General features: G+C 36.7%; 1 protein-coding gene across 10 annotated transcripts in view; it reads left to right on the plus strand.

Moving 5' to 3' along the window:
- KHDRBS2 (KH RNA binding domain containing, signal transduction associated 2) overlaps positions 1-25,215 on the plus strand; it is a 389,665-nt gene that overhangs the window by 217,329 nt on the left and 147,121 nt on the right. For all 10 annotated transcript variants that reach the window (XR_014692078.1, XR_014692079.1, XR_014692080.1 and 7 more), the window contains exons 5-6: positions 19,122-19,249; positions 22,023-22,218. Coding sequence is in view for 4 of the 10 variants with exons in the window: in XM_084516226.1 (XP_084372352.1) it covers positions 19,122-19,249; positions 22,023-22,218 (324 nt within the window). In the remaining 6 variants the exon portion in view is untranslated. The remainder of the gene's footprint in view (positions 1-19,121; positions 19,250-22,022; positions 22,219-25,215) is intronic.

Raw genomic sequence — 25,215 nt, forward strand, 5'->3', positions numbered from 1 at the left:
CTTTCCCTAACTTATACATCTGGTATATTAACTTTAAGTGAATGTTGCAGTGCTCTGCTATCTTAATCCAGGAAATTCATTATCCAACATCTGTTTTAGAAGGCAGTTTGCAATATTACTGGTGACAAGAATGCCACAGTTTCCACCAGAGCAATATACTTTATTTTCCACATCAGCACTCACTACTGAATAGCAAACAAGTCTAGTCATGGAGCTAAACACTAACCAAAAAAGGGTAACTGGGAAGTTGTGCAGATAATAAAGCTACTGTTTCAGTGTTGGAAGACAAACAAACCCATTGTCATTATCAAAAAGAAAAAAAGAAAAAAGAAAAAAGAAAAAAAGAAAAAAAGAAAAAAGAAAAAAGAATCTAACATTTCTCATAGGTTACTGTGAAAATCAGATTTTATAATCGGATTTACCAAAAACCTTTGTCCTCTTTATGCTAACCTTCAGGCTGAGATCATTGATTTTATACTTAAATAGCAAACTATTTGTTGCATTTTACATAGAAAACAATGCAAATATTTCTTCTGTTGTACTTTTACACAGCTTTCATGTAAAGCAGAATTCTTAGCTCCTAATTGCTATAGAACAACTCCGTTCCACATTAAGAAACACACAAAATATTTCAGTACAGAGGATCAATAAACATATCTAAATATAAATTTTGGGAAATAGAAATATTATAAATTGCAATTAGGGTACATCTCACTTAAGGAATTAAAAGACAAAATCCAAGGATTTTATTCTCAAGAAACAAATTACATAATCCAGTACAGAATATATGCTTGTTGACTGATTTATAGATGTAAATGTATTCATTTAACTTGTGAATTCACCTAGGCTTTCTTAGATTTTGTATGCTGTGGTAGAGAATTGGTTAAGTATGCTACCATAATATAAGCATAAAGTGAAAAGTGAAACTAAGTTTTTTCATTTAAAATCTTGCTTTTCACTGTAGGCAGACATATTTTTCCATGCAAATGTTTCCCTAACTGTTAGTAGTGCATGCTAAATATCACTTCCAAAAATTGCAGGGAAATTGTGCTCGTAACAGGACTCATCAACTTTCCTTCATTTTGAAAAGACCCTTTGAGCTGAAATTATTATTATTATTATTATTATTATTAAACATTAAATATTAATAATAATAATAATAATAATAATAATAATCATAATAATAATAATAATAATAATAAACAGCTTCAGAAAGCCTTTTTCTTTCATTGGTGTAGTTTAGGTGACCAGAAAAAAAAAGAAAAAATCATGTAAAGTTTGATCCTTTATTGACTTATGACTATATAAAAACACTTAGGAAAAGAAAATGTGTATCATGTTGCAAAGTGCATGATAAATGCAAATACATTTTCAGAGCAATGAATTCCTTGCAAAATCTGTTTTTTTGAATACAAGACAGGTACATATACAGACACACACCATTACACACAGAACTTGTGGATTTACAAATACAAATTTCTCAGTGCAAATAGTTTGTGTTTCCAATCTTTTGTGGCTGCACAACCCTGCAGTTTGAAAACATGGCCATAAATGTGTACCATCTTTCTTAAGAATAAAAAAAAAAAAAAAAAAGTTGGAGGTAAAACCTACTTAATCTTAGCAGGCCATGTTCTACCATGCTGATCTGAAACTTGCATGGCAGACCTAAAAGAAACAGAAGTACTATGAAGATTAAATTACATCTTAAAGGAGGTGGGTGTGATGCTGTGAATAAGAATTAATTTACATTTGCAGTAGAGTGTGATGACAGTTGAACAGATCCTGTTTCAAATTGACTTCAGCCCACATTCTGTGAGTGTTTAATTCAGCATGAGAAATGAGTCATTCAGCTGCTGAGTTTTGTGCAAGTTACTAGTAGGAACTCAAAATTTGATTTTAAGCTCCCAAGTAATTTCTAGCTTAGGGTTTTCTCTCCCTGACCCCTTGATGACACCAGTAGTGACTGGCCTCCAGCTGGACTTTGTGTCACTGATCATAACCCTCCAGGCCTGGCCATTCAGACAGTTTACAGTCCACTATACTGTCCCTTAATGTAACCTATATTTGTAAAGACTGTCCGTGTACTTAGGTACGCATCCAGAGTATCCAGACATATATATATGCATGTGTATAATATATATATATATATATATATGTCCAGTTTGTTTAAGAGCCCTCTAACCCAACCTTCCTCTGCTGAGGGAGAGTCTTCTCCTTGTTCCAGACTTTCCCTTGGGTCTTTGGGACCTGGGCTTCCTGAAGACAGGTGAGGCACCTAATCACACTATAGAAAGGCAGCTATTCACACTATAGAACACAATTTAACTGGTACTTTCAGTACCCTTGCTTTACATGTAAGTGAGCAGTTTTCTCCCCAGCAGAGATTTGTGGGACAAGTCAAGAGCTGGGAGCTGTAGAATTATGGACAGCTGTGTGGCACACAGGTCCTCAGAGCAATCAGGAAGGGATATGATAGGAAATGTCTGTGCCCTTATGATCTATTTTAGTTATGGAAGTGCCTTTACTTTATGGGTTAGTTTAAATAATAAATGGACTGTAAGTGGAGAAGAACTTATCCTTACTACAGATTTAATGGCAGACAAACTCAGACCAAGGAGCCAAGATGGCGGCTGATATTCAGTAATAACATCAACTGGATATTTCAGCAATAATTTTATGATTTTTCATACTCACACCTCTTTTTTCTACTTCAGACAAAGACATATTCAAGTTTGTTTGAAGATTTTGTCCATCCATTAAGACAGAATTACTTTGTTAATTTCCAAATAGGAAGTAATAAATCATGGAGAAATTACTTGAATAACATAGTCTGTTTTGATCAAAATACTTGCTTCTGTTCTAGAAGCTTAACAAAAAAAAAAAAAAAAAAAAAAAAAAAAAAAAAAAAAAAACAGATAAAGTAAAACAGATTCAGGCTTCAGGCCATGCAGTTGTGATTTCTAACTCTAGTCCTTATTCCAAGCTGGCCTTAAAGTGCATTGAAAGATTGAAAGCTTTTCCAAGACAATGGCTATGTTCCCAGCCAGAACAGTATTCCTATTTTCAATGCTTGAAAATATAACTTCACCTTCTTTCTAAAAAATAATTTCTACATAGAAATACTCAGCAGTGCCTGGGAACCTGTCTGTGTGTGTGATCTTTGGAAATTCAGTTTTCCAAGTCTTCAAACATGAGGCCATGGAAAAAAATAGGGGGGGTGGAGGAGGGGAGGCTAATGGGAGTTAGGTAGGAAGAAGCAAGTGTTTTTCCAAAATGAGAAAACAAAATTATTGTTAAATAATTCCAGGAAGCAAAGAAAAGGAAAGAACGGTTCTCTTAATACCTAGCAAATTTAGGAAATCTTAGCCATCAACATTTTTGTGGATTTGAATCAGGATAGAACCTTGGTCTGCTGCTGAACATCTCTGAGACTAACCTCTTGCAAAGTAAAGGATAGAGCATTCAGTAAGATAGGGATAATGAAAGTGAGTTTTGCTAGTGCACTACTGGAACAGTCTGAAGGATTTTCTGATTGGAAACTTTCAAATTAATAATTACCAGGAGAAAAGGTAACCAATAGAATTCAGAATAGATATTCTAGAAGTCATGCTTGAATCTAAGAAGTCCTCCAGCTTCCTTCAGATGTTTTGGTTTAAAAAAAAAAAAAAAAAAAAAAGGAAAAAAAAAAAAAACCACAATATTTTCAAATATTATGTTGGGTGTATAAAACTGAGTGGTGTATTGCATTCTGTAGCACATACAACCTTTTCCCTTCATTTTGGATATTTTAATTATAAAAAGCTATTGGTTAGGCTTCTGTGGTATATTTTTAATTCCATTATATCTAGGTTTATGCTTAAATGTTTAACAAGAATTGGTGTATTTACAAATAAATATCCTCTGAAATATGTAATCTCTGCCAATGTGAACTGAACTCAAATTAATGAGGTGAAATTTCCACATAAAGAAGAGAATAAAGACTGTGAAGACCTGTGTACCTCATGCAACACATAAACTGTGTAATAGCTGCAGAAATGTGGCACTTGTGAGGCTCTACTTCTATTACGAAAGGCTAGTTTGGGGGTTTGCCAGTATTGAAAACAACATGGAATAGGCTTGGTAAGAAGGGAGAATACTTCATTTATCAGTAATATGTATTTGAATATTTGAAACAGATTCTTCTATCAGCTATTTCAGCCTACTCTTGCTTCAAAACCCCTTGCATAAGGACACAAATGATAGTTCTTACCACTCTGGAATCAGTATTTACTCAGCGCAAATGACATTCAAGGAGAATGGTTTATTAAAGCAGAGTCCAGATTCTCCAAAGAAAAGGTAGAACCACTTGGTAAATAAATCAATGTCGGTCGTGTTCTGTTTTGTTCCTGTTCTTTTTAAGGAAGTGTAGGACTAAGATAGACTTGCTTTGGGGGTTCTTTAGATTGAGGAATCTCAGGAGATTTTAGTTTGCCAAATATTTAGGAAATAACAGTGCTCTTATTTCACAGTGACACGGCTGGCATACACATGGCAATGGTGGTTGTCCAGAGCATTTTGGGGAAGCTGGTTCCTTCTCTTCCTTTAGAAGAGCAAAGGAAATCTGCTCAAAGGAAAGAGCACTGGCAAGAAGAGATGTCTGTCTTCTTATTTTCATAATATGCACAAAAATAAATGCTAATGATGACTGGGCCTACAGGATCTGACCTGAGCAGTTAAAATTTTTCAGTTTGTGCACCCTGAAAGTTGAATGGTGAACAAATCTTTTTTTTTAACCACATCAGTGCTGGATAATTATCAGAATAGCTTAATAAAGATCACAGTAGGAAATCCTGGACTTCAAAATTTCATGTTAAGACTGAAATTTTGAACCCAAGTTATTTACGATAGGTTTTTGGATTGAAGGAGAACTGTGAGACTTTCACCCAGTCCATACAGCACAAGCAAGTGACAAATATCAATAACCATGCAGGTAAATCAGACCTGAGTCCATTCTCAGAGAGCCAGAACAGAGAAATTAATCTCATAAACCCCAGGGTTGGAAGGCTTTAATTCAATAAAATAACCTACCTTTGCTGTTAAGTGGAGTTAGTGGCAGCCAACAGAAACAGATTACTTTGCACCTTGAGGTGCGATGAACTCCTATGTGTTTGCCTTGGCTTGCTATGCTGAATTTAAACACATAATGAGATATTGATATTCAGTACCTATCCACATTTGGCATTAAAACTAATGGCAGGCTTTGACAGTTTAATTAAATTAAATATACCTCAGTTTTAATTAAGTACATTTCAGTTAAAATAATTGATCATTTGAGAAAAGGAAATAAACTAATCTCAGTTAATTCCATTTATAGTGCTCTTCCCTTTGGCAGGACAACAATGATGAATATACTGTTAGTTTTTAGTGTCTTCTCACATTTTCTGTGATGGGGTGAATTATTATATATAAAGTTAAGGTATTTAGTTCTCCTAAGCTTTGTATATTGGTCACATTGAACTAAATTAAAGGCATTTTATTTGAACTGAATGGGAAAAAAAGAGGAATGTCCTGCACTGATTTCCGTGCTCCTAAAATCAATAATACAGAAATGGGTTAATTATGGTTAAATAACAGCTTGGAACAAGTAGGTTCACATCCACTTTTTTTCAGTTCAGACAACCTGTAAGTCTATACACCTATTCAGTTGGAAAATATATATAAGGTGATTGCTTTTTATTTCATTGATGATAAAATAGCTCATGAGAAGTCTTGTAGTGGAACAGAAGACAGGTGAGGAACCATGGTGCATAATTTAGCTAATAACATTATGTTTACAGCTGAGGCTTATTAACACCAGCTATTGTTTTTGGATAAGCATGAAGTTATGATGTTTTTAGTTATGTAAATAAAGCCCACGTATCTCAACTATTAAACACTTCACCAACAACTTGCTGCCTGCCTCAGATTTTCCCCACAGAAAAACACAGAACTCAGTGGGATCTTCCTTAGCCAAGAGTAGAGGGCTGACCTCAAGCCCTGATCATGGTTCTTGAGCAAAATCGGGGCGCGGATTCAAGATCATCAGGGGTGGTCGTAACAGCCAGCTGGGCTCTTGGTAGGTGATTTTTATGTGCTTGCATGTCTGTGCATATGGGGTAGCTGTCTTGAAACCCTGAACGCAGGGTAGAGTCTTTTACAGGTGGGCTCTGAGTCCATATATCAAATTTGTTCTGAATGGGAAATCTGCTTGGCAAACTGAACATTTGTGGCACTTGATTAACAGCTGCTAAGATCCAGCTGGAATCGAGTCCAGTTTTTAGCTGGCACTGAGCTCAACATTGTATTTCTAAGATTAAATAAATAAATAAATCACTGTCTTAAGTCTCATTTCCTAGTTATTGAGGTATATTTTCACTATCCTGATTCAGATTGGGAATTTAAGAAAGGAAATTTATGACCCATCTTTTTGGTTTTGCTACTTAGAAGACTGAAAAATCATAAGAGAAATCAAAAAGAAAGAAATATTCCATCTCTATGTATACAAATTAAAATAACTTTTAAATTTCTTGTTTATGAATTTCTGACTCTCTTCACAAAATTAATAAGATTTTTTTTGATAAAATCCCAGCTTAATAACTTTAATAACTTTAAGACATAGACATAGACATTGTGGTACAATTCAGCAAAGAACATTCATAATAAGCAGAGAGGACCACCATGCTCTTTTATACCATTTTTTTCAATATTATTAAAAAAAAAAAAAAAAAAAAACACCCATGAAAGTGTGTTTGCATGTGCATTGCAGCAGTTAAGGAACTAAATAGGTTTGCTTTTTCAAAATCATTTTACTTTGAGATGTCTAACAGTATAATAAATTTACACTTTTTTTTTTACAGGCATCTAGTTGTACATAGAACTGTAACAAAGGTTTTGTCTTGTATACTTACCTGGCTCTGTGAATGTGGTGTCTGTGTCCAAAAGTCATAGGTGTACACTAGTCCTGTGATGTGGTCAGGTACAGCTAGAAAGGAAGGCAATTGTTTGTTTTCTTTCAGTAAATCAGAAAGACTGGAAAGTCTGTGGCCTGTCAGGACTGTAATGTTGGACACAGACTCATTGGTCCTACTCTAGATGAATTTTTGAGTTCCTTGTTCAAGGCCAAATTAGAAATCTTACAGTATAAAAAATAAATTGAACATACATTTTCCAAGCACTTTTTACCTCTTTTCCCCATTTGGTACTATGTGTAGTTGCTGACTGTGTTGCTTGGAAATGATGGAAAAGTATTGAATGCTATTTGTTTCTTTTATCGCAAGAAATTTTTTCAGTTATTAGGAAGTTGCAGTTTAATATTCAATGATTAGTTTATCATCCTGAAACTCTTTAAGTTTAATTTAAGTTTAATTAAAAGTTTAATTTAGAGTCAATTGAGTTGCCTTTCCATAAAAACAAACCAGTTTAATAAAAAGAAATACATTGGTGGGCCTGCAAGTCAGAACTGAAGTTGAAGAAGATATATGCCAATGAATCTAGTATTATCTAGGGAATCTAATAGCTAAGTCTGACTTTTTAATCCCATTTGCATTTCTTCAGTATAACTCAGGTTCTCCTCCTGAGAATATAGTTTGATCCTCTGTCCAATGCATATCATCATTCTCAAGATTGCCTGATGTAGGAATATACCATATAAGTAGCAAATCTTCAAGTGTATGCAGTTAATGAAGCTGTGGTAAAATACAGGAGCTCATATACTAAATGAAATATTGTGCTGTAACTGCATCCATTTAAAAGGTGTTTTTCCACTTCTGGGTGCAGCTTAAAAATAAATTTTTAAGTTGACTGGCACCATTTGACATAGTAGCCTTTATCTTTTCTTTCACTACACTGCCACTCTTTGGGTAACAGGTGTGCTTGAAGTGGATCTTCAGTTGATTCTGCTTAGACATCCTCATGAGAGGGCCCCTCAGCTGTGGAGCTTATTTCATTTTTCCCCTCAAGCCTGTATTGTTTGTGTTTGTTCTGAAGTCAGTCATCTTCTGCAGCCCCCTAGGGAGGGCAGGTTTAGATGCATCAGCCACAAAACAATGAAAGATTTTGAGGAGCAGGTGGTTTTTGCTATCCAGTAGTCAGCAGGTATAATCTGATATTATATTTTAAAAATATATATCCAAAAATAGCAATGGTAATAGTGTTAAAATACCTGGAACCCTCTTTAACGCATGCTGCAGAGCAGAAAAGGAGACATTATAAATACAGGTGCCATATCTCCTGGCAAATAATCTTATTTACAAGGGTTTATATGGTAACAAAATAAAGGATATTCAAATTAAATAATAACAAATGTAGAACTGCTTACATATATCTTCATCATATTGTATATTAAATTGTTGTGCTTGAAACTCTGGCAATAATGTCACTTACATCTGGTTACAATTCAAAAGATTATTTATAATAAATTAATTACAGCACTTGCTAAGTCTTACACACTTCACTCCTAATCTTTCATACACTATGTATTTTAAAAACAGGGAAGAGACACCTGGGCATTAATACAACTGTACTTGATATTTTGTGTAAGCATTTTTTGGTAAGTGATTTTACTAACCATCTTTCCTTATGTCTCCAATTCTTTTTTGAAAAGATTAAACCCACAACATCTTGTATATGGTATAAACGTGATGCATACATTCCCAATGGAATTAGTAAAACATTTTTTTTAAACTTGCATATTTTTTAAAAACTTGCAAGAAAGTATTATTTCCTAATTCATTCACCTTGCCTTTCCCACCCCACCCCAGTAAGATTTCAACTGTTCTTATTTGATACTTTTCTTCCCATTCCTTTGAATATTTATTTATTTGTTGATTATTTGTCTATATATTTACACTCTTCCTCACTTGAAGCTTAGTGTAAATTTCAAAAAGATGAGCATAAAATTATTTTAGTATTTTTAATTTCTTTGACTGTTTGGACAGTGAACCTGAAATCTGATAGCAACATCTTTTCATATTTTTTTTCTCGTGCTTACAGAAGCCATTCTGGCATGTAGCATGGCAATATTGCAGATGTTCAGGGATGAAGGCCTGAAAAGGCCTGCTGTTGGGAAGAGTGAGCAGTTGCAAAACTGCACGTAAATACTGTGTTAGAAGGCAGATGCTGCCATGTGATGCTGGAGGGTGTGTGGAAATGGGCCCCCACCACCTAACCTGACAAGGAGCAAGACAGGACACCCTGTCTTCTCCATACCTTCCCTCTGCCAGCCTGTTTCCTCCCCAGATGAACAGAGCCCAGGACAAATGATGCCTGAAGGGTGGCTATGGTGGGATGAAGCACAGCAGTTTCCACAGGGCAGGTGTTGGTGGGGTGGGATTACACACATTACTTAGAACCTGTTGCACTCTGCCTCAGCCAGGCAGCTGTTGGTGTCACCAGTTTTAAATACAAAGTTGTCTCCTGCATCAAACAAAAACATGGATGTCACTTGGCACACTTCTCTCAGAAGGGAAGGGTTCTCTGTAGACAAGCATGGAAAGAGCAGCTCTTCACATAACTGCATGTCCTCTGTTGGATTTCCTCTATATCATTACATTGGTTGTCCGTAAATTTCTCTGTATGGGAGCTAATTTAGATTATAGCAGGTCAAACCAAGCAGATTTAAAATATGTGTGATTCCAGTGTTTAAAATTGCTTTTGTATTTTTACAGCACTATCACATACCATCTTCCCAGCATGTTGCATGTTATCTTTTCCCTTAGTATATAAAAAAGCCTTGGCTCTAGGGATGATGTGCTATGCTCTTTAGTTTGGGTTAGTCAGATTTCTTTGTAGAAGGATTGAGTGAGAAATACAGTTACTGTGGTTTCTGCCTTGACCTCTTACTGAGGAGAACACTTGAGGTACAGCTGTCTTTCAAAAACTAAGCCCTGGTGGTGGTCTGAGCTTTTTAGAAGCTTTCTGTGCATGCTCCTAGGACTGACAATGGAAAGAAAGTCTTCATCCTTTTTCTCAAATCCTTATTTTGGAAAAAAAGAAGAAATGAATTCTGAGGTCATGTCACTGTCCACCCAACTGTTTTAGTTACCATGTTGCTGCAGTAAGTTCACCTTTCTGACTTTCAGAGTATTTAGTAATTGCTCTGTGCTGACTGAATTTAAGATATTTTTCTGTCTCCTATCTTTGAATCAGACCAAGCTTCTTTCTAGAGTTCAGTATATAGCGTTATTAAGAATGTTTCTACTGTGTTTGTACTAGAGCTGGTGTTTGCCAAGACAGTCCTTACTTCAATGAGAGCTCATGTTTTCTTAATTATATATTGCAGTAAATCAAAAAAATGCTCCTTTTGCTTTAAAAACTAATTCTTGTCTCATTTACAATCAATTTGTACAGATTATCACCTAATAGGATTTTTAAAAATTGTAAAATGATTCAGCAACCATAAAAGAAATGACACTCAACAAACATTTGTAAGGTATTATAAGACTTCCCATCTTTCATTGTTCTTTGCTGTGCAACATGGGACCAAGAAAGCACAGCTGTAGCAGGGCTATATGAGTCAGTCACACAAAACGGGAGTAAACACATCTGAATTTTGCCATTCTCACCAACAAAGAGGCTTTGTCATTATCCTTGACAAGGGGGCTACAAACTTACACCATTGGGTTAGCAGGAGGCAATGTGGTTCCCACATGGCATTGTTAAAACAGAAGTTGTGTAGTTACTATACACAGCTTGTTAATTTCATTTACAAGCAACATGGCTATAGTAGACCATTGATCCTGCCCTAGGAGCAATTAGTAATCTTGTTAGTAATCAAAGTACACCTTCCCAACAAACAGCTGGAGAAGAGCGGTGACAGTCATACTCCTGTCCCTGCTTTCTTTGAAGGACACAGGTTTTCCCAGAGGAAAATCAATCATATCACATCCTTCCTTCCTAGAAGCCGGTATAAATATCCAGTGTAAAATCTGTAAAGATTTCTTCAGTAATGTGTGGCTATACCACTCTCCCCACAGCTTGCTATGTGTCCTGTTTATATATTACAAATTCCCTTATACATATCTCCTTCAAGTGACAACTGTAAATAAGCACAAGTCTCTGGCAGCCAGGATTCACTCAAAATTAAATTCAGGGATAGAGAGCTGTCAGCTAACTGACTTCTGTGGCATTATGGCTGTAATTTGAATGAATCACAGACCACGGCATCCATTGTTCTGAGGGCTGGGAGCAAGAGGGGTAGAATAAATTGGGGCAAATATCTGGAATTTAATACAGGTTTCTAAGGGTTTTTAAAACATCATGCACTGAGCTTCAGTGTGGTTACTTTGTGTGGCTAACAACATTTCCATGTAAAATGGAACAGTCTTTGGTTACAAGCCTTCTTTTCTATAAAAAGAGAGAAAGAGAGAAAGAAAGAGAGAAAGAGAAAGGAAAAGAAAAAGAGAGAGAGAAAGAGAGAAAGAAAAAGAATGAATACAAAACTAGATGAAGTTTATTTTGCTCTCTTCTAGCAAGAATTAAAATATCTGGATTGAAGTTTCATAACAGTTGCCTATGCACAATTTACACTGTGGGTATTGGCAGCTTCTCTTCAGATACTGAGGAGCAAGATGTCCCCCCTCCCTCCCACACTGCTTGTAGAGAGCAGTGCCCCATGCTGATGATGCCAGGCAGATTTAATTGTGCATGCTCAAAGAGAAAAATGACATCCACGCTTGGGTTAGTGCTCTCTGTGGCAAGCTGACAAATCCCCCAGCTGTCAACTAACCTCAAAGGCAAGTGTACGTGGCTCTAGCTTATGTCTGCTTGCATTCTGCCCATAGGCATTTATAAGCTGAAACTCATATTGGCTGCAACACATTCAAAATGTTACTGAGAGAAATGTATAGTCTGTTTTATGTGTTCCAGTCTCAAAGAGTGACCCACACAATTAAGGTTTATTTTTCAGACAGACTAGAAGCAGGTAAACCAACCTCTTTTTTATTATTTTTTTTTTAATGTGGCAAGTGAAAGGACATAATGTTTATAGCTGTGGATCTGGCTAAGTTGCCAATTGCTTAGAGAAAATCACATTTCTTCCTTCGAGTCAGATGGATTATATTTATATTTTTATGCATTTGTCGGGGGGGGGGGTTACTGTCTGCCAAAGAACTGCATGCACACAGAATGGTCTTATGTAAGTTCCAATATGTATGGTCAAATGCAAAGAGGCATGTGGTGTTAATGCAATATTGGAGCCACGGAAGAGAACTTCTGGCAGAAGCATTATCACTTGTGGCGCACTGCAGGCTGTCCATCTAAACCTATCATTACCTGGCACCTATGCTCTAGTGAAATAATCAGACCAATCTACAAATGGGCAAAAAGCCATCTCAACAGATGGTCACGACTGTAGGTAACCAGGAAACCATGCATATACATTAAATATGGGTTCAGAGAACACAGATCTTATCTAGGAACATCAAAACAGCTGTCAGTTTTGAGCTTCTCCATATACTGTTGAGAACATATGCCATACCCATCAGAACCCACATAGGGTGGACTAGAGCCAGCTTCCACAGTTCTGCTGAACCTTGCAGGAATTGTTTGGTTGGGCATGGTCTCTGCTATAGATTAATCTTGTACTTTACAGTGAACTTTGAATTTTCATTAGAGAGACAAAGAATGAAATTTTAGGATGCAGTTCCATCCACCTGATCTACATGCCTAGCTGAGATACTGCCTCACCTTAATTTTCGGTGATTGAGAGGGCTATACAATCTACGTGGCATAATTGCCTAAGTTTAAGTGGACATTGATAGAGAGAGGCTTTAGATGTGTGCAGGAAAAAGTCTGATATGTTTACACTTTGAATGCTATAGAATATTGGAACTGGATATTAGAATATAAGGAAATGCTAAAATACTTCTGTCAGCTAAGGATTTAGTTCACCAAGCTCTTCTGATACTAAGCAGCCAGTAATAATTATCTTTTTTTTTTGGAACAGTCTGATATTAAAGCACTCAGCTAGGAAGTGGGAATTCCTGGGTTCTTGGCCTCTTCAGTACAATAAACTGGAGATCCTGACCCCATGAGTCCAGGTGAGCAACTTTCACCATGCTTTGAAGTTGAATCCTAGCAACTCCCTGTCATAAGGCCACATAAGCACAAAGTAGCAGCAACTTCAGGAAGCTCCTCACTACCAGGTATGCTCACAGACTTAATGCTTTCCCATATATACAAGAAAGCACGAGAACAATGTCTCTTTTAGTGCCCAAAATTAGTTCATATGTATCTAAAAGAAAAAATAAAAGGGCTGTGTTCACATCTCCTAACTCCATGTAATTCACTGGATCTTCTGTGCCCTACTGGCTGTCTATGGGTTTTCTGAAGCAGCTACTCAGTAGAAATTTCAAGCTAATTGGTGCTTAAGCTACGTAAATATAGCCCCAAGACAGAAACCTCAGGATTTAGGGGGGATAGTCTAGCTTCAATAAATCTGTGCAAATTTATGGAGCCCTAAAGCTCTTTTACTGATTCTGGGAACTGGGCAGGAGGCAGAAGTGCCAGGGGAGTTCAAATCCATCTCCTGTTGCCTTTCTGCTACCTGCTAGGCTGAGTGCAGGAAGAGAGGAATGCAGAATGGAGAATACCTATGTCTGTGAATGTGAAGCTCTCTGTTGGCAACAGTTTCAGAGAAAATTACAAGCCTGAGAGAGAGTGTTCAGGCAGTACAGACTGAGATTTTCAGGACCATGGGACCACATTTCTGTTCTTGTCTATTCAGGTTTACTGTAAAGAGGTGGTGGTCCTTAAGGTAATATATGATTCTTTTGACTATAGGATCTGTCATACATGTTATCTGAAACCTCTCTATATAGGCCAGCTATAAATTTCAGGTATTGTTGCCTTGGGATCCTTAGCAAGCACTTTAAGAAATATACAGAAAATAACTGGAAGATAAGCATTTATATTTTACAACTTCTTTTACACTGAATTAAAATCATGGAAAGTTTGATGACTTAAATACAAAATGCTAACAGGTAGTTGTTTGTCTGTAGAATATGGTACCTTAGTTTTACCAACACCATGTGGAGAGTAGTCTGTCCTTCACATGATACATATAGCTAGCTTGGATAAGGAGTGTGAGTAAGTGTGAGTATGCTATAAACTGTCATCCATATAAGGGACCAAGTGTGTCTTATTCATACTTCAACATTGTCAATATGAAGAATTATGATTATCATTTTTGGTTTGAGTTGCATAAATCTGCATTTTTAAGGTAGTTTGCCTTTAACATAAATTACTTTCCCCTTAACTATGGAGTTAGAATGAAATTCAGCTGTCACAGATAAGAGTAATGATATTTATTAAGAGTGCAAATCATTCATATACATGGAAAGAACTTAAACTTGCAAAACACATCAGGACAGGAGATCACAGTCCTTAAGGGACTGATTTATCCTTGACTTCTATGAGCCTTTGTTATGCTAATGATAGATAGATATTCCTGAAATCTGTTGCCTCTGTCTACGTCTTACCCTTTGATTTCTTTATTAACTCTCCTCCCTTGTCACTGTGTGATCTTTTAAATTCAGATCAGGTTTTGCAGCTTGCGCCATATTTTGCTGCTTTTTACAAGAAAAAAAAAATAAAAAAAAAGGTTTCTAACATTTCCTAGCTTATGTGCATTCACATTTTTGCCATACTTCCATGCCAGAACTGCCCCTGGGTGAGCTGTCACTGGTTTGATTTTGATACTGACAGCTTTCCTTTGTTCCTAGCACAGTCAAGGCAACTGACCTAATTAACCGTTCCACACCCTCATAAATAAGCATTGTTGTGGTAGTTTGGGATAAATGTGTTCATGTAATTTAGAAAACTAAGGGTTTTACCTTAATGCTTAATTTGCTTTGGGGCACTTAGATGAACATTGTGATTTGCTGGTGTCCTGGTTCTGTCCCCCTCCCAGCTCCTACTGTACCCCCAGCCTGCCCACTTGCAAAACAGTGTGAGAAGCTGAAAAGTCCTTGGCTTAGTGTAAGCACTGCTCTGCAACAATTAAAACATCAGTGTGTTATGAACATTATTCTCAGCCTAAATCCCCAACACATACCAGCTACTAAGAGAAAAATTAACTCTTATAATAACTGAAACCAGGACAGCTGGTCCTGGGTGCTAGTGACTTTGCTAAGACTGTAAATCCTCAGTATTTTTTAAAGTCAAGATACATGTTTAGGTGAAATGTTGTGGGTGTGGGTGGTTAGCTCACCTACAGTGGTTGTTTGCAAACACTGACCACCGTGATGTAAGCAGATGGCACCCTTAGTATCACTGAATCCAAAAGCTGTTTATAGCTAGCTAATAATGTCTTTAAGGATATAAACAGGAACAATATATATATGATAATGTAGATAATGAGCTATAAGATTCCTAAATTAGAGAAAAACTAGTAAGTACAGCACATTTCTCATGAGCTTATTTTAATAGAAGGAGTAGGGATTTCTTTCTAAAACAACGTATTACTACAGTGTATAGCTACTTCATTTTTCTTTGTTCAGTATAGGTATGTCTTGCAACATCTTGTATTCTCTCGGGACTAGATATATATGAAACATCTGCAGCATAATTTTGCTCAAGTGCTAAGCTCTGAACTCAGCTACAATTAAATATTCAGCAGGATACTCTGTCTCTAGCTAGACTCATGTAGCAGTTATAAAAGATTAATTCAGTGTTATGTTTCTGTTTAATGAAGAGTTGAAAAGAGCATTTCTTTTCAAAATTTCAGATTTCAGGTTTCAAGGTTATGATTTTTACTATGCTTTTTTAAAGGGCATGTAAGATAAATGATCTATATATAGTAATTTAATAGATTTTTTTTTCAGGATTCCCAGCATTTTAATTACAGTTCTCCATACACCTTATTGTCTTTTTCTTGCTCTTTTAAAATGCATAGTGCATATTTCTTAACAGGGAATACAGTAAATAACCTGTAGGAAAATAAAAGGCACTGTATAATAGAATGGTGCAGATTTGCAGGTCTTGCTGTATTTTGTTGTTGTGTTTTTTTGTTTTTTTTGGGGGGGGGTCTTTTAGTAAATGCTAAGATTATAAATGATATGCACATCTGACCAAGGAATAGTAGCTTTGAGGTAGTTTCTGGTAGAAGTTCATTTATACAACATTCTAAAAGCAGCAACACAGAAAGTTTAAGTTTATGTTCTTTGCAGGTCCTTCTTTCCTTTCTTCTTCCATTCTTCTTCCTTTCTTTTCCCCCCCACATCTTACTCTTACAAAATTTATTTTCATTATTAATGAAGCTCATTCCTAGCACTGCTGTGGAACCTGAAGGGCAAACTCAATCAGCTAGTTTGAAGTTCTAATCCTTGAAGAGCCAGTGTGAATAACGGATGATATTAAGCAAGGCATAGTAAATGGTACATGTTTTGATTTTGCTGTAAATGTGACCTGATTGATCCTATCTGTGTTTTTCCCTCTGTGTTTTACAGAACACGTTTCTCTAGAACAATGTATATATCTTATTACCATTAATGTTAAAACAACAGAAAAATGTGCAAAAAGATTTGAAGAATGTTGTGATCAGAAAGCTATCATCTTGTTTATTAGAAAATTGGGGATTTACCCTTAATTATGATTCTGCTACAAATGCCACATATTATGCTGTATGAATGTGGTTCTCTTCTGAACTGAATTGTTAGGATTTATTCCAGCTTCACTTCCTAGAAATTTAGAAGTAAAATTATGACTAGGCCTACACTCTCTTAGAGCACAAGGTCAGCATCATATCATTCAATAGATTGCCCGTACCTCTGATTCAGTATTGTAGGAAGAAAGAGGCTTAGTTCCTTTGTGGGGTCTCTTTGGGATTGATTCCTAAGATTAAATAAAAAACAGTTGCAGAACTGTCTGAGAACTTCTCCTGTTTCTCCAACCCCTCTTCACTCATACCTGCCTCAGGTCACCAACTTCTCAACTATTCAACACAAGAGTTGGGCTTTGTCTTCAAGTTTTAGTTGGTTTCATAATTCAGGTTTACCAGATGTTCTCCCTTCCTACAATAGCACCTGCTGAAGAGGCAAATCTATATACAATATCCTGGGCACTGAGGAAGATGGATGAGAGCTGCACAGTCACAAAAATGTCTATTGAAAGGGTCCATTGAAGATTTTCTTCACTCCTACTGACAACAGTAAACAGTAAATCAGGACAACTATGGCTTTGTTTGGCTGAGTCTTGAATCTGTATAGCCTGTTCCAGGTTTGCACTATCCATCTAGTGAAAGACTTCTTCCTCATGAGAAGCCCAAATCTCCTCTTTGTCTGCACCACTTTGTAGCTCTCCTTCAAGTACTTGCAAACTCCTCTGATCACTGTTCAGTCTCCTCTTCAACAGACTAAAGAAGTCCACATTCCTGAGCTTCTCCTCATATACTCTAGGCCACTGACTACCTCGGTAGTCCTCTGTTGGACCTTTTTCAGTTTCACCACATTCATCTTAAATTGGCAGGCCAAACTTGGATAAAATACTCTAGGTCAGACATAAGCAACACTGTGTAAATTGGATACCTTCTATTGAGCTGCTGGCTGTACTCCTCTAATGTAGCACTGTATGAAATATACCTTATTTCCAAAGGAGAATGCCCTATATTCAATATTCAAACAGGCATCCACTAGATCATCTTCAGCAGTGCTTTGACTCAACCTGTAATTTCCCAGCCTCTAAAAATGTGTGGGCTTGATTATTGCAGCATATGTGCAGAACTCTGCACCACTTCTTGTTGGCCTGCAAAAGGTTTCTGTTGGCCCTTCAAGCTTCTCAAACTCCTTGTAAATTGCACCTCTATTTTTCAGTGTGTCAGCCATCTACTGTTAGAATTATCTACAAATTTCTTACACCTACTTTGCTGACAAAGCATTTATTATATGTCTGACTCCAGAAAGTTGGTAAGGATTAGAAATAAGTAAAGTCTAGGTTCCATCTCACTGTTTGTCTGGTCTCTAACTTGGCTAAAAAGTGTCATTTGTAAAGCAGCCTGGATAGTCACCCATCTGAGGTGACTGTAGCAGGTACTGTAGCATTTTCAGATCCTGGCATGCCTGTCAATGACAGTTGCAAGTTGAAGGATGAAAAAGTGAAGGGTTGAAATTCAATAATATTTTCTGTTTTGAAATACTAGTTAACTATTGCAGAACTTACTGCCAGAGGGATGATTAATGCAGAGGGCTCTTATTACTATGATCAGCACACAAGGAGCTGAAAATAAAATGAAGGAAACAAAAAAAAAGGAATTCTGACTAAGACAAAGGTTGTAAAATAAGTTAAAATTACCCAATATTATATATTTTGTGTCAGTAAGAAAAGGATATTCATCCAATGTTCTGTTTACTGAGACAACAGAAGCTTGCAGAGTTGATACCCTGCAGTCTGAGAATGGGCCTATTTTATATAATTGAACAATTTTATACAGTAAACATAGCATTTTTACTCATGAGTCCTAAAGAGAGCTCCTTTCAGAAGTGGTTTAGTAGATATACAGAATAACTAAGGACATTATTCAACGATGATAAAATTCAGTAAAAGAAATGGATGTAGAATTTAACTTCATAACACTATAATTATTGGTATGTTATGATTAAACCATCCAAACAAATGCATCCAGTGTAATTTTTCATGCTAAGGTGCATCAGCAGATGGAATCTGTGTTTGGAGTATGTGAAAGTTACCAATGCTGTCTGCCTAAAAATATATCAGGTATTTATAATTTGATAAATATGATTTTGAGCTGTTTGAGATTGGTACCTTTTTATGTGAAAGTGCATTTGCATCTTGTTTACAGATATATCCTTAGCGTCTACTTTGTCTTTATGCCTTGTGTACCTTACATGTTTTATTTTGTGTGTATATCTTGTTTATGGCCATCTTAAGTATACATGTAAGTTTGTCTGTCCACATATTATAGGTAGCTTTCCAGCCAACAAATACTTCAATTTCATATCATTTGTGCATATAGAAAGATCATATTTTATCCTACAGGTGATAATGTCGGGAAATTGACCCAAATAGCATCTATGTAATTTCTGTTTTGGGTTATTTGGCAGTTCAGCCAAAATACAAAGTTTCAGCAAGTTTTATCTTTTACATTTCAGGATTATAATGATGAAATTCGTCAGGAGCAGCTGAGAGAGCTATCATATTTGAATGGTTCTGAGGATTCAGCACGTGGACGGGGCATTCGAGGAAGAGGGATCCGTGTGCCACCTGCAGCTCCTTCAAGGTGTGGTAACCTGAACTATTATGCTAGTTGTGTTAGAAAATTTAAACAATGACAAAACAAGCATAGAGGTTTTTTGTTTTATTTTGTTTTGGTTGGTTGGTTGGCTTTTCTTAAAAAAAAAAAAAAAAAAAAAAGAAAAAAAATACACATTATGGTCAGTAAACCAAAAGGTTTTTCTTCTAAGAACTTGTGCAGTCTATATTGCTCCAGGCTCTAAAATATAGGCTGTAGAGCCTATAGTCAGGGTATACCAGCAACAGGCTGCAAATCACAACAGGTTATGAAGCCACTAGAAGGATATGTCTAAGAAAAACTATTGTAATGCTGACACAGAATCAGTATGGTCAGTATCATAAAACCATTGGTTTTATAAGCGTTCTGTTCCATAGTCAGAGAAGGCCACACAGTCTGGATAACACTTCATTTATTACCAAATCATGACCTATTTTTGTGCATATTATATGTATAATGTTATATATATATATATATATATTGCATTGAATTTTATTTTTCATTTGTATTATCAGTTCTATATGAATTTCATTGATATCATCTAAAAGCATTGATATATGAATGTTTCCAGAATTCTTCCAACTACTTTTTAAATATATTGTTGACAGAGAGCTCTGCTTGTTCAGAAGACCTGTATAATGCACTCCTCCAGACCCATTTTTGACCATGAATCCTTAAAATTTGCCACCTAAGTTAAGTTATCTAGCTACTTGGAGGCCTCCACAGAGATCATTTCAAGATGGGTCCTAAGAAATCCACTTTTATTTTGGAGGAAATAGACCTCCTGATTTTAAGCACACAGATGAGTCATTCTTCAGTAATTGAACTGGCTGATCTTACCTATGGTCTTTCTTTCTTCCCTGAAAGTGTTTTCCCTCAGTTTTTGAATGAACTTTTTTATCCATGTATGATGCCATGTATAGGATTTGTTACAATTGGCATTCATGACCATCTTGTAGTGGAAGACTTTTGGGACTCAGAAACCACTCTTTGTTACACCTAAGATCTATGAAGGGCTTACTAATAGTGATGTTCAGAACATCACTGCACCAGACTGCCAACTTTTAAATTAGATTCAAAGCATAATCAGTGGTGTGCTGGGCTCCATTTCTTGCAGAACACCCTACTGATCCAATCAGTAGGACAGAAAGTAGTATTGTGGTGTCGTGGTTTTACTCTGCTGGGCAGCTGAACTCCACCACAATCACTTTCTCATGCCCCCTCAAAGACAAAAAAAAAAAAAAAAAAAAAAAAAAAAAGGAGCAGGGGGGAGAAGGAGCAGGGGGAATGAAATGAGAAGGGCTCAAGGGTTCAGATTAGGACAGGGATAACACTCAACAATTATCAACATGTGCAAAACAAACAGCATAAGGAGATTAATGTAATTTCTTACCTATTACTAACAGACTACTGCAGTGAGAAACTAAAAACAGCTCTGCCCCAACCACCCACTCCTATCTCCTCCCCCCAAGCAGCACAGGGGAATGGGGAATGGGGGCTGCGGTCAATCCCTAACACTTTGTCTCCACCACTCCTTCAGTTACTCTCTGCCCCTGCTCCATGTGGGGTCCCTCCCACAGGATGCCTCCTTCCCCAACTGAGCCTGCGGGGGCTGCCCACAGGCAGCAGTTCTTCAAAAACTGCTCCCACGTGGCTCCATACCACAGGGTCCATGCCCCAGGAGCAAACTGCTCCAGCACGGGTCCCCCATATGTGGGCAGTAGAAATCCCAAGAGAATATTAAAATAAAATGGAACTGAAACGTTTTAAGTTAAATATACTTGCGTAAAGTTACCTCCTGAAAGTTGTAGTAAAATAAAGATGATCAAAAGCTAACACCTTTGGCTTGATTGTCTCAGAAGAGAGCTGATCAGGGCTTATACAGCTGAGGGAAACCCGAGTTGCATTCACATCTCTGGACCTGGCTGTTAAGTGTTGCCAGCATCACATATGGTTGTACTGGCCACTTGCACAGTCTTCAGAAACAGTAGCACACTCAAAAGCGTACTACTCTAAAAGGAAACTCATAGATTGCTTCCCTGACATATTGTCCTTCTAGTTTGGCATACAGTATAGTTACAAGAGCCTCCTTTTAAGCAAGAACAGCTGCTGCTGTTTCTTCTGACATACCAATTACTATGGTGCGGTGGGTACAATATAAATAAATGGGAGGATGCTAAACCCTTCTGTGCTTGTTTGTATGCAGTGCTGTCTCTGTACAGTTGGGAAAGATGAATCCCATGATGTCCTTTGCTTGTGCTGATCTAAATTAGACAGGAGAAAATGTCCTTACTCTCCTTTTATACTGTTGTTCTGCTTTACTCTGCTAGTTTCTGCCATTGAGCACCATCTTATGTTCAGACAGATTCTCCCACCCACCAATAAACATGTGAATGACAGTGATGACTGCTCTTGTACTTTGAAAGCAACAGAAAAAAGTCCTTACTTTCTTCTTGTTTTGGAACTACTTCAGAGTGACTCCACAAAACTGAATTACAATGATCCAGGATTTCATTAGTACAAGTAATATGAGGATCAGGTGTAAAAAGTACTGGATAGCTTAGAAATAATGCCTTTCCATAACAGGAGTTCTGCTTGAGATACTGCCTAAAAGGGCTTGATATTGTAGCTGCCAAAACCTCCAAGTTATACGATACTTTAAATAGTAGTAAAAGTATAAGAGCCTTTAAAGTGAGGTAGCACTTGCATATCCTCCCTTGATGTACACCTCAAAATGATCATCTTTTTTTGCTGCCCACAGGGGCCGTGGGGGTGCGATTCCTCCGCCCCCACCTGGACGAGGTGCCCAAGCCCCCAGAGGAGCACCAGTGACACGTGGAGCACTTCCCGTCCCACCAGTAGCGAGGGGCGTTCCTACCCCTCGAGCAAGGGGTGCCCCAGCAGTCCCAGGCTACAGACCACCCCCGCCACCTGCACATGAGGCATATGAAGAATATGTAAGTAACTGTATGCATTAATAACAGATGTAAATCAAAGTGGTGAAGTTCATGTACCTCTGAAGTTGGAGACTCTAGTCCAATAATTCCTCTGCCTCTACTGCGTACCTCCTGCTGGTGAATTACAGCCTAGGTGATATAATGTGGTCTCTTGGGTGATTGGCATTTACAGAGTTTTTCACAGCTTAGTTTTGGATATGAGAAGGTCATGCTGGTTAGCTTTCACTATATCATGTAAAAGCAACACAGACTATAATGTAGTCTAAAGACAGTATTATAGTTGAAAATCACTGTTTACTGTAGGCAAGTTCTTAGGAATAACAAATTATATCCTCAGTGAGAAACAAAGATATTTATTTTGTTCTTCTGAATCCTTCTTATTGCATAAATATATATAATGTATATTTATTTGTACTCATAATTGTGTTACAGATACATAACAAATAGAAACTCACTTAATTTTCATATAAACTGATATAATAATGCATATTTAGCAAGGAGCGATATTAACTGTCACCTTTCCTTATGAGGTGTTAATAGTAATTATGCTGTAAACATCAAAGCTTTCAAGCCATCCTTATTAATGTTCCCCTCCTGCAACTATCACCATAACAACAGATATTCAAGTAGAGGAGAAGGTACCATCAAATATAGTGTCTGACTTTTTCCTGAAGTAGCAAATCCAAAGGTAAGATGAACATCCTGTCCACTCTGTAATTCTGTCACTATTGAGAGAATGCAATTTTATCCAATCAGCGGTCTTCCTGGAACAAAAGAAATTGAAATAGAAATTAATCACTGTTGGTAAAGCTTTACCTGTTTATATTTGTAGAATATGGGTTAGATCACAACTACTTCAAATCAGGGGCACACATTCTGTCAATGACAAAAATCACAGCTGAAAAACAGCTGCAAAAAAGGAGACAAATTAAGTAATTTTCTGTTATTTTTGCCTCAACATGGTTTCCATCTTTAAATGAGTATAAAGCCCTCCTTAAAATAAATGGAATTAAATATATATATATATATATATTTCATTTACAGATAATATATTATCTGTTGGTTGCAAAATGTATAAGATCTTCCTGTGCTGTGCAGAACTGTCTTTTCCTAATCTACACATGACAAGTTTCAAACCAGCATCCTTGTAATTTAAGTTTAAGATTATGAATGAAGAAAACCTTTTATTTTAATCTACAGTACCGGTAAATGTCCTAGGGTATTAAACAAATTTCAGGAAACCTTTCTTAGGCATTTTCTAGATGGCAAATATACAGAAAGCAGCAGTTGAGGCAGCTGGATTAAGGTTAGGAAACCATTCAGCCAGTTCCACATTGGTTTTCCTCTCAGGAACACCAAATATACTCAAAATTAAAAGTTAATTTAGGTTATAATAGAGTATTCCAATAAAAACTAAATAATGCATTTGTATTTCTACTTTGCTTACCTACATGATAGCAAGCATCTTGTCTTTTGGAGATCCTTCAGTTTTGGAGATCCTCCTGTGTCCTATCAAAATCTATATTCCCAGCAGGCTTTCTCAGACTTCCTGTCATCCAACAGTTTGCAATGAAAATCTCTGTCTTCACAATTTGGAGACACTTGTGAGCATAATCCAAATACATGCTGCTATCTTATGGACTGAGATAATAATTAAAGCTTTATTGTGTGCAGGTAGAAGGAAAAGTTCAGTATGAATTTGTAAATAATATTTTAGGGGAAATATTTTGAATTTTGAACAAAGTAGTCAACACAGGCTTTCTTCCCACACAATTTGCAATTGCACCACATATCTGTCTGCATGCTTAAACCAATTGAATCTATTTGTTGACCAGCCACAAATGTCATATGTAATTGTTGTTCTTTCACACTCAATCCTAGAGATGAAAAACTAATTTACAATGAATAATTTATCCAATTTACTTTGTCTCATTTTCTGCTTGTAGGTAACTCACAAGCATATTACAATTTCTTTATGTGTTTATGTCTTTCATTTTTGAGTACAGTATTCCTCTAGAAATTTTGCATAGTGTATGTGAGCACCTTTTGTTTGATTAGTTGTGCATATGAATGCAGTGTCATTGATTGTCAGTATCCATATACAGTCATTTGAATGCTGAGTTGAAAGTGAACTCAAGAAATAGAATATGATGGCTGCAGCAGATTTTTTTAATGCGTTTCCTGAAAAAAAAGTCTTTTGATATTTTCTCCGTTCTATTAATTGGAGGTTGTATTGACTTTTAGACCTTGAAACAATGAACTGTCCAGATCATTTTGGATAAGCATTTAAAAGTTTGGATCATTCCTCTGTAATTATTTAATATTTTGCATTTTCCTAATGACCTTTGGAAAGTCCATAAAACAAAATGCCTGAAGGTTTCTCAAGAAAAGTGAAGGTTTGTTGCTGTGATGAATGTATTCATGTTCAAAATTTTCATGTAAAGCTCAACCAAAAGAAAATAATTCTGAACAACCAGAGTCACAATCAGAAGAGAGGGAGGCTAGACAGGCAGGTGGCCACTTGGGCAGCCTTTGGGCAATGTGCCACACTTCAAGCCTTTGATTTCTTTACTTGCTTTTGAAACAGATATATAGCTTTTATTGGGTCTAGCTTAATTTATTTGAGAAACTTCTGAAGATCACCTGAAGAAGAGGTACAGATATCAAAAAGCAAGTGCAAAGAAAAGTGATGCTTACTACTTGACCTTCCCTTGTCTTAAAAACAGTTCATTGTGTGTGAATGTGGATGGAGAGCTTAATGAATAACTGGTGTGCAGCTTCTGGGATCAGATAGGTTGTCATGGGTTTGTAACATGGTGAGTCAGAGTACTCTTCAAAGTGCCTACTCTTAGTTCAGTGCAACTACCTGTACTATGTGCTCTGTTTAAGATGTTCACTAGAGTGCGGTTTGGAGCAGAAGCTTGAACTGGTCAAAGTGAACTTTCCTCAGAAGAAGCTTATTTCACAAAGCTGAACTTGACTCTTTGTCATTATCCT

The sequence above is a fragment of the Aythya ferina genome (assembly GCF_964211825.1).
Source record: "Aythya ferina genome assembly, chromosome: 3".
Lineage (NCBI taxonomy): Eukaryota > Metazoa > Chordata > Aves > Anseriformes > Anatidae > Aythya > Aythya ferina.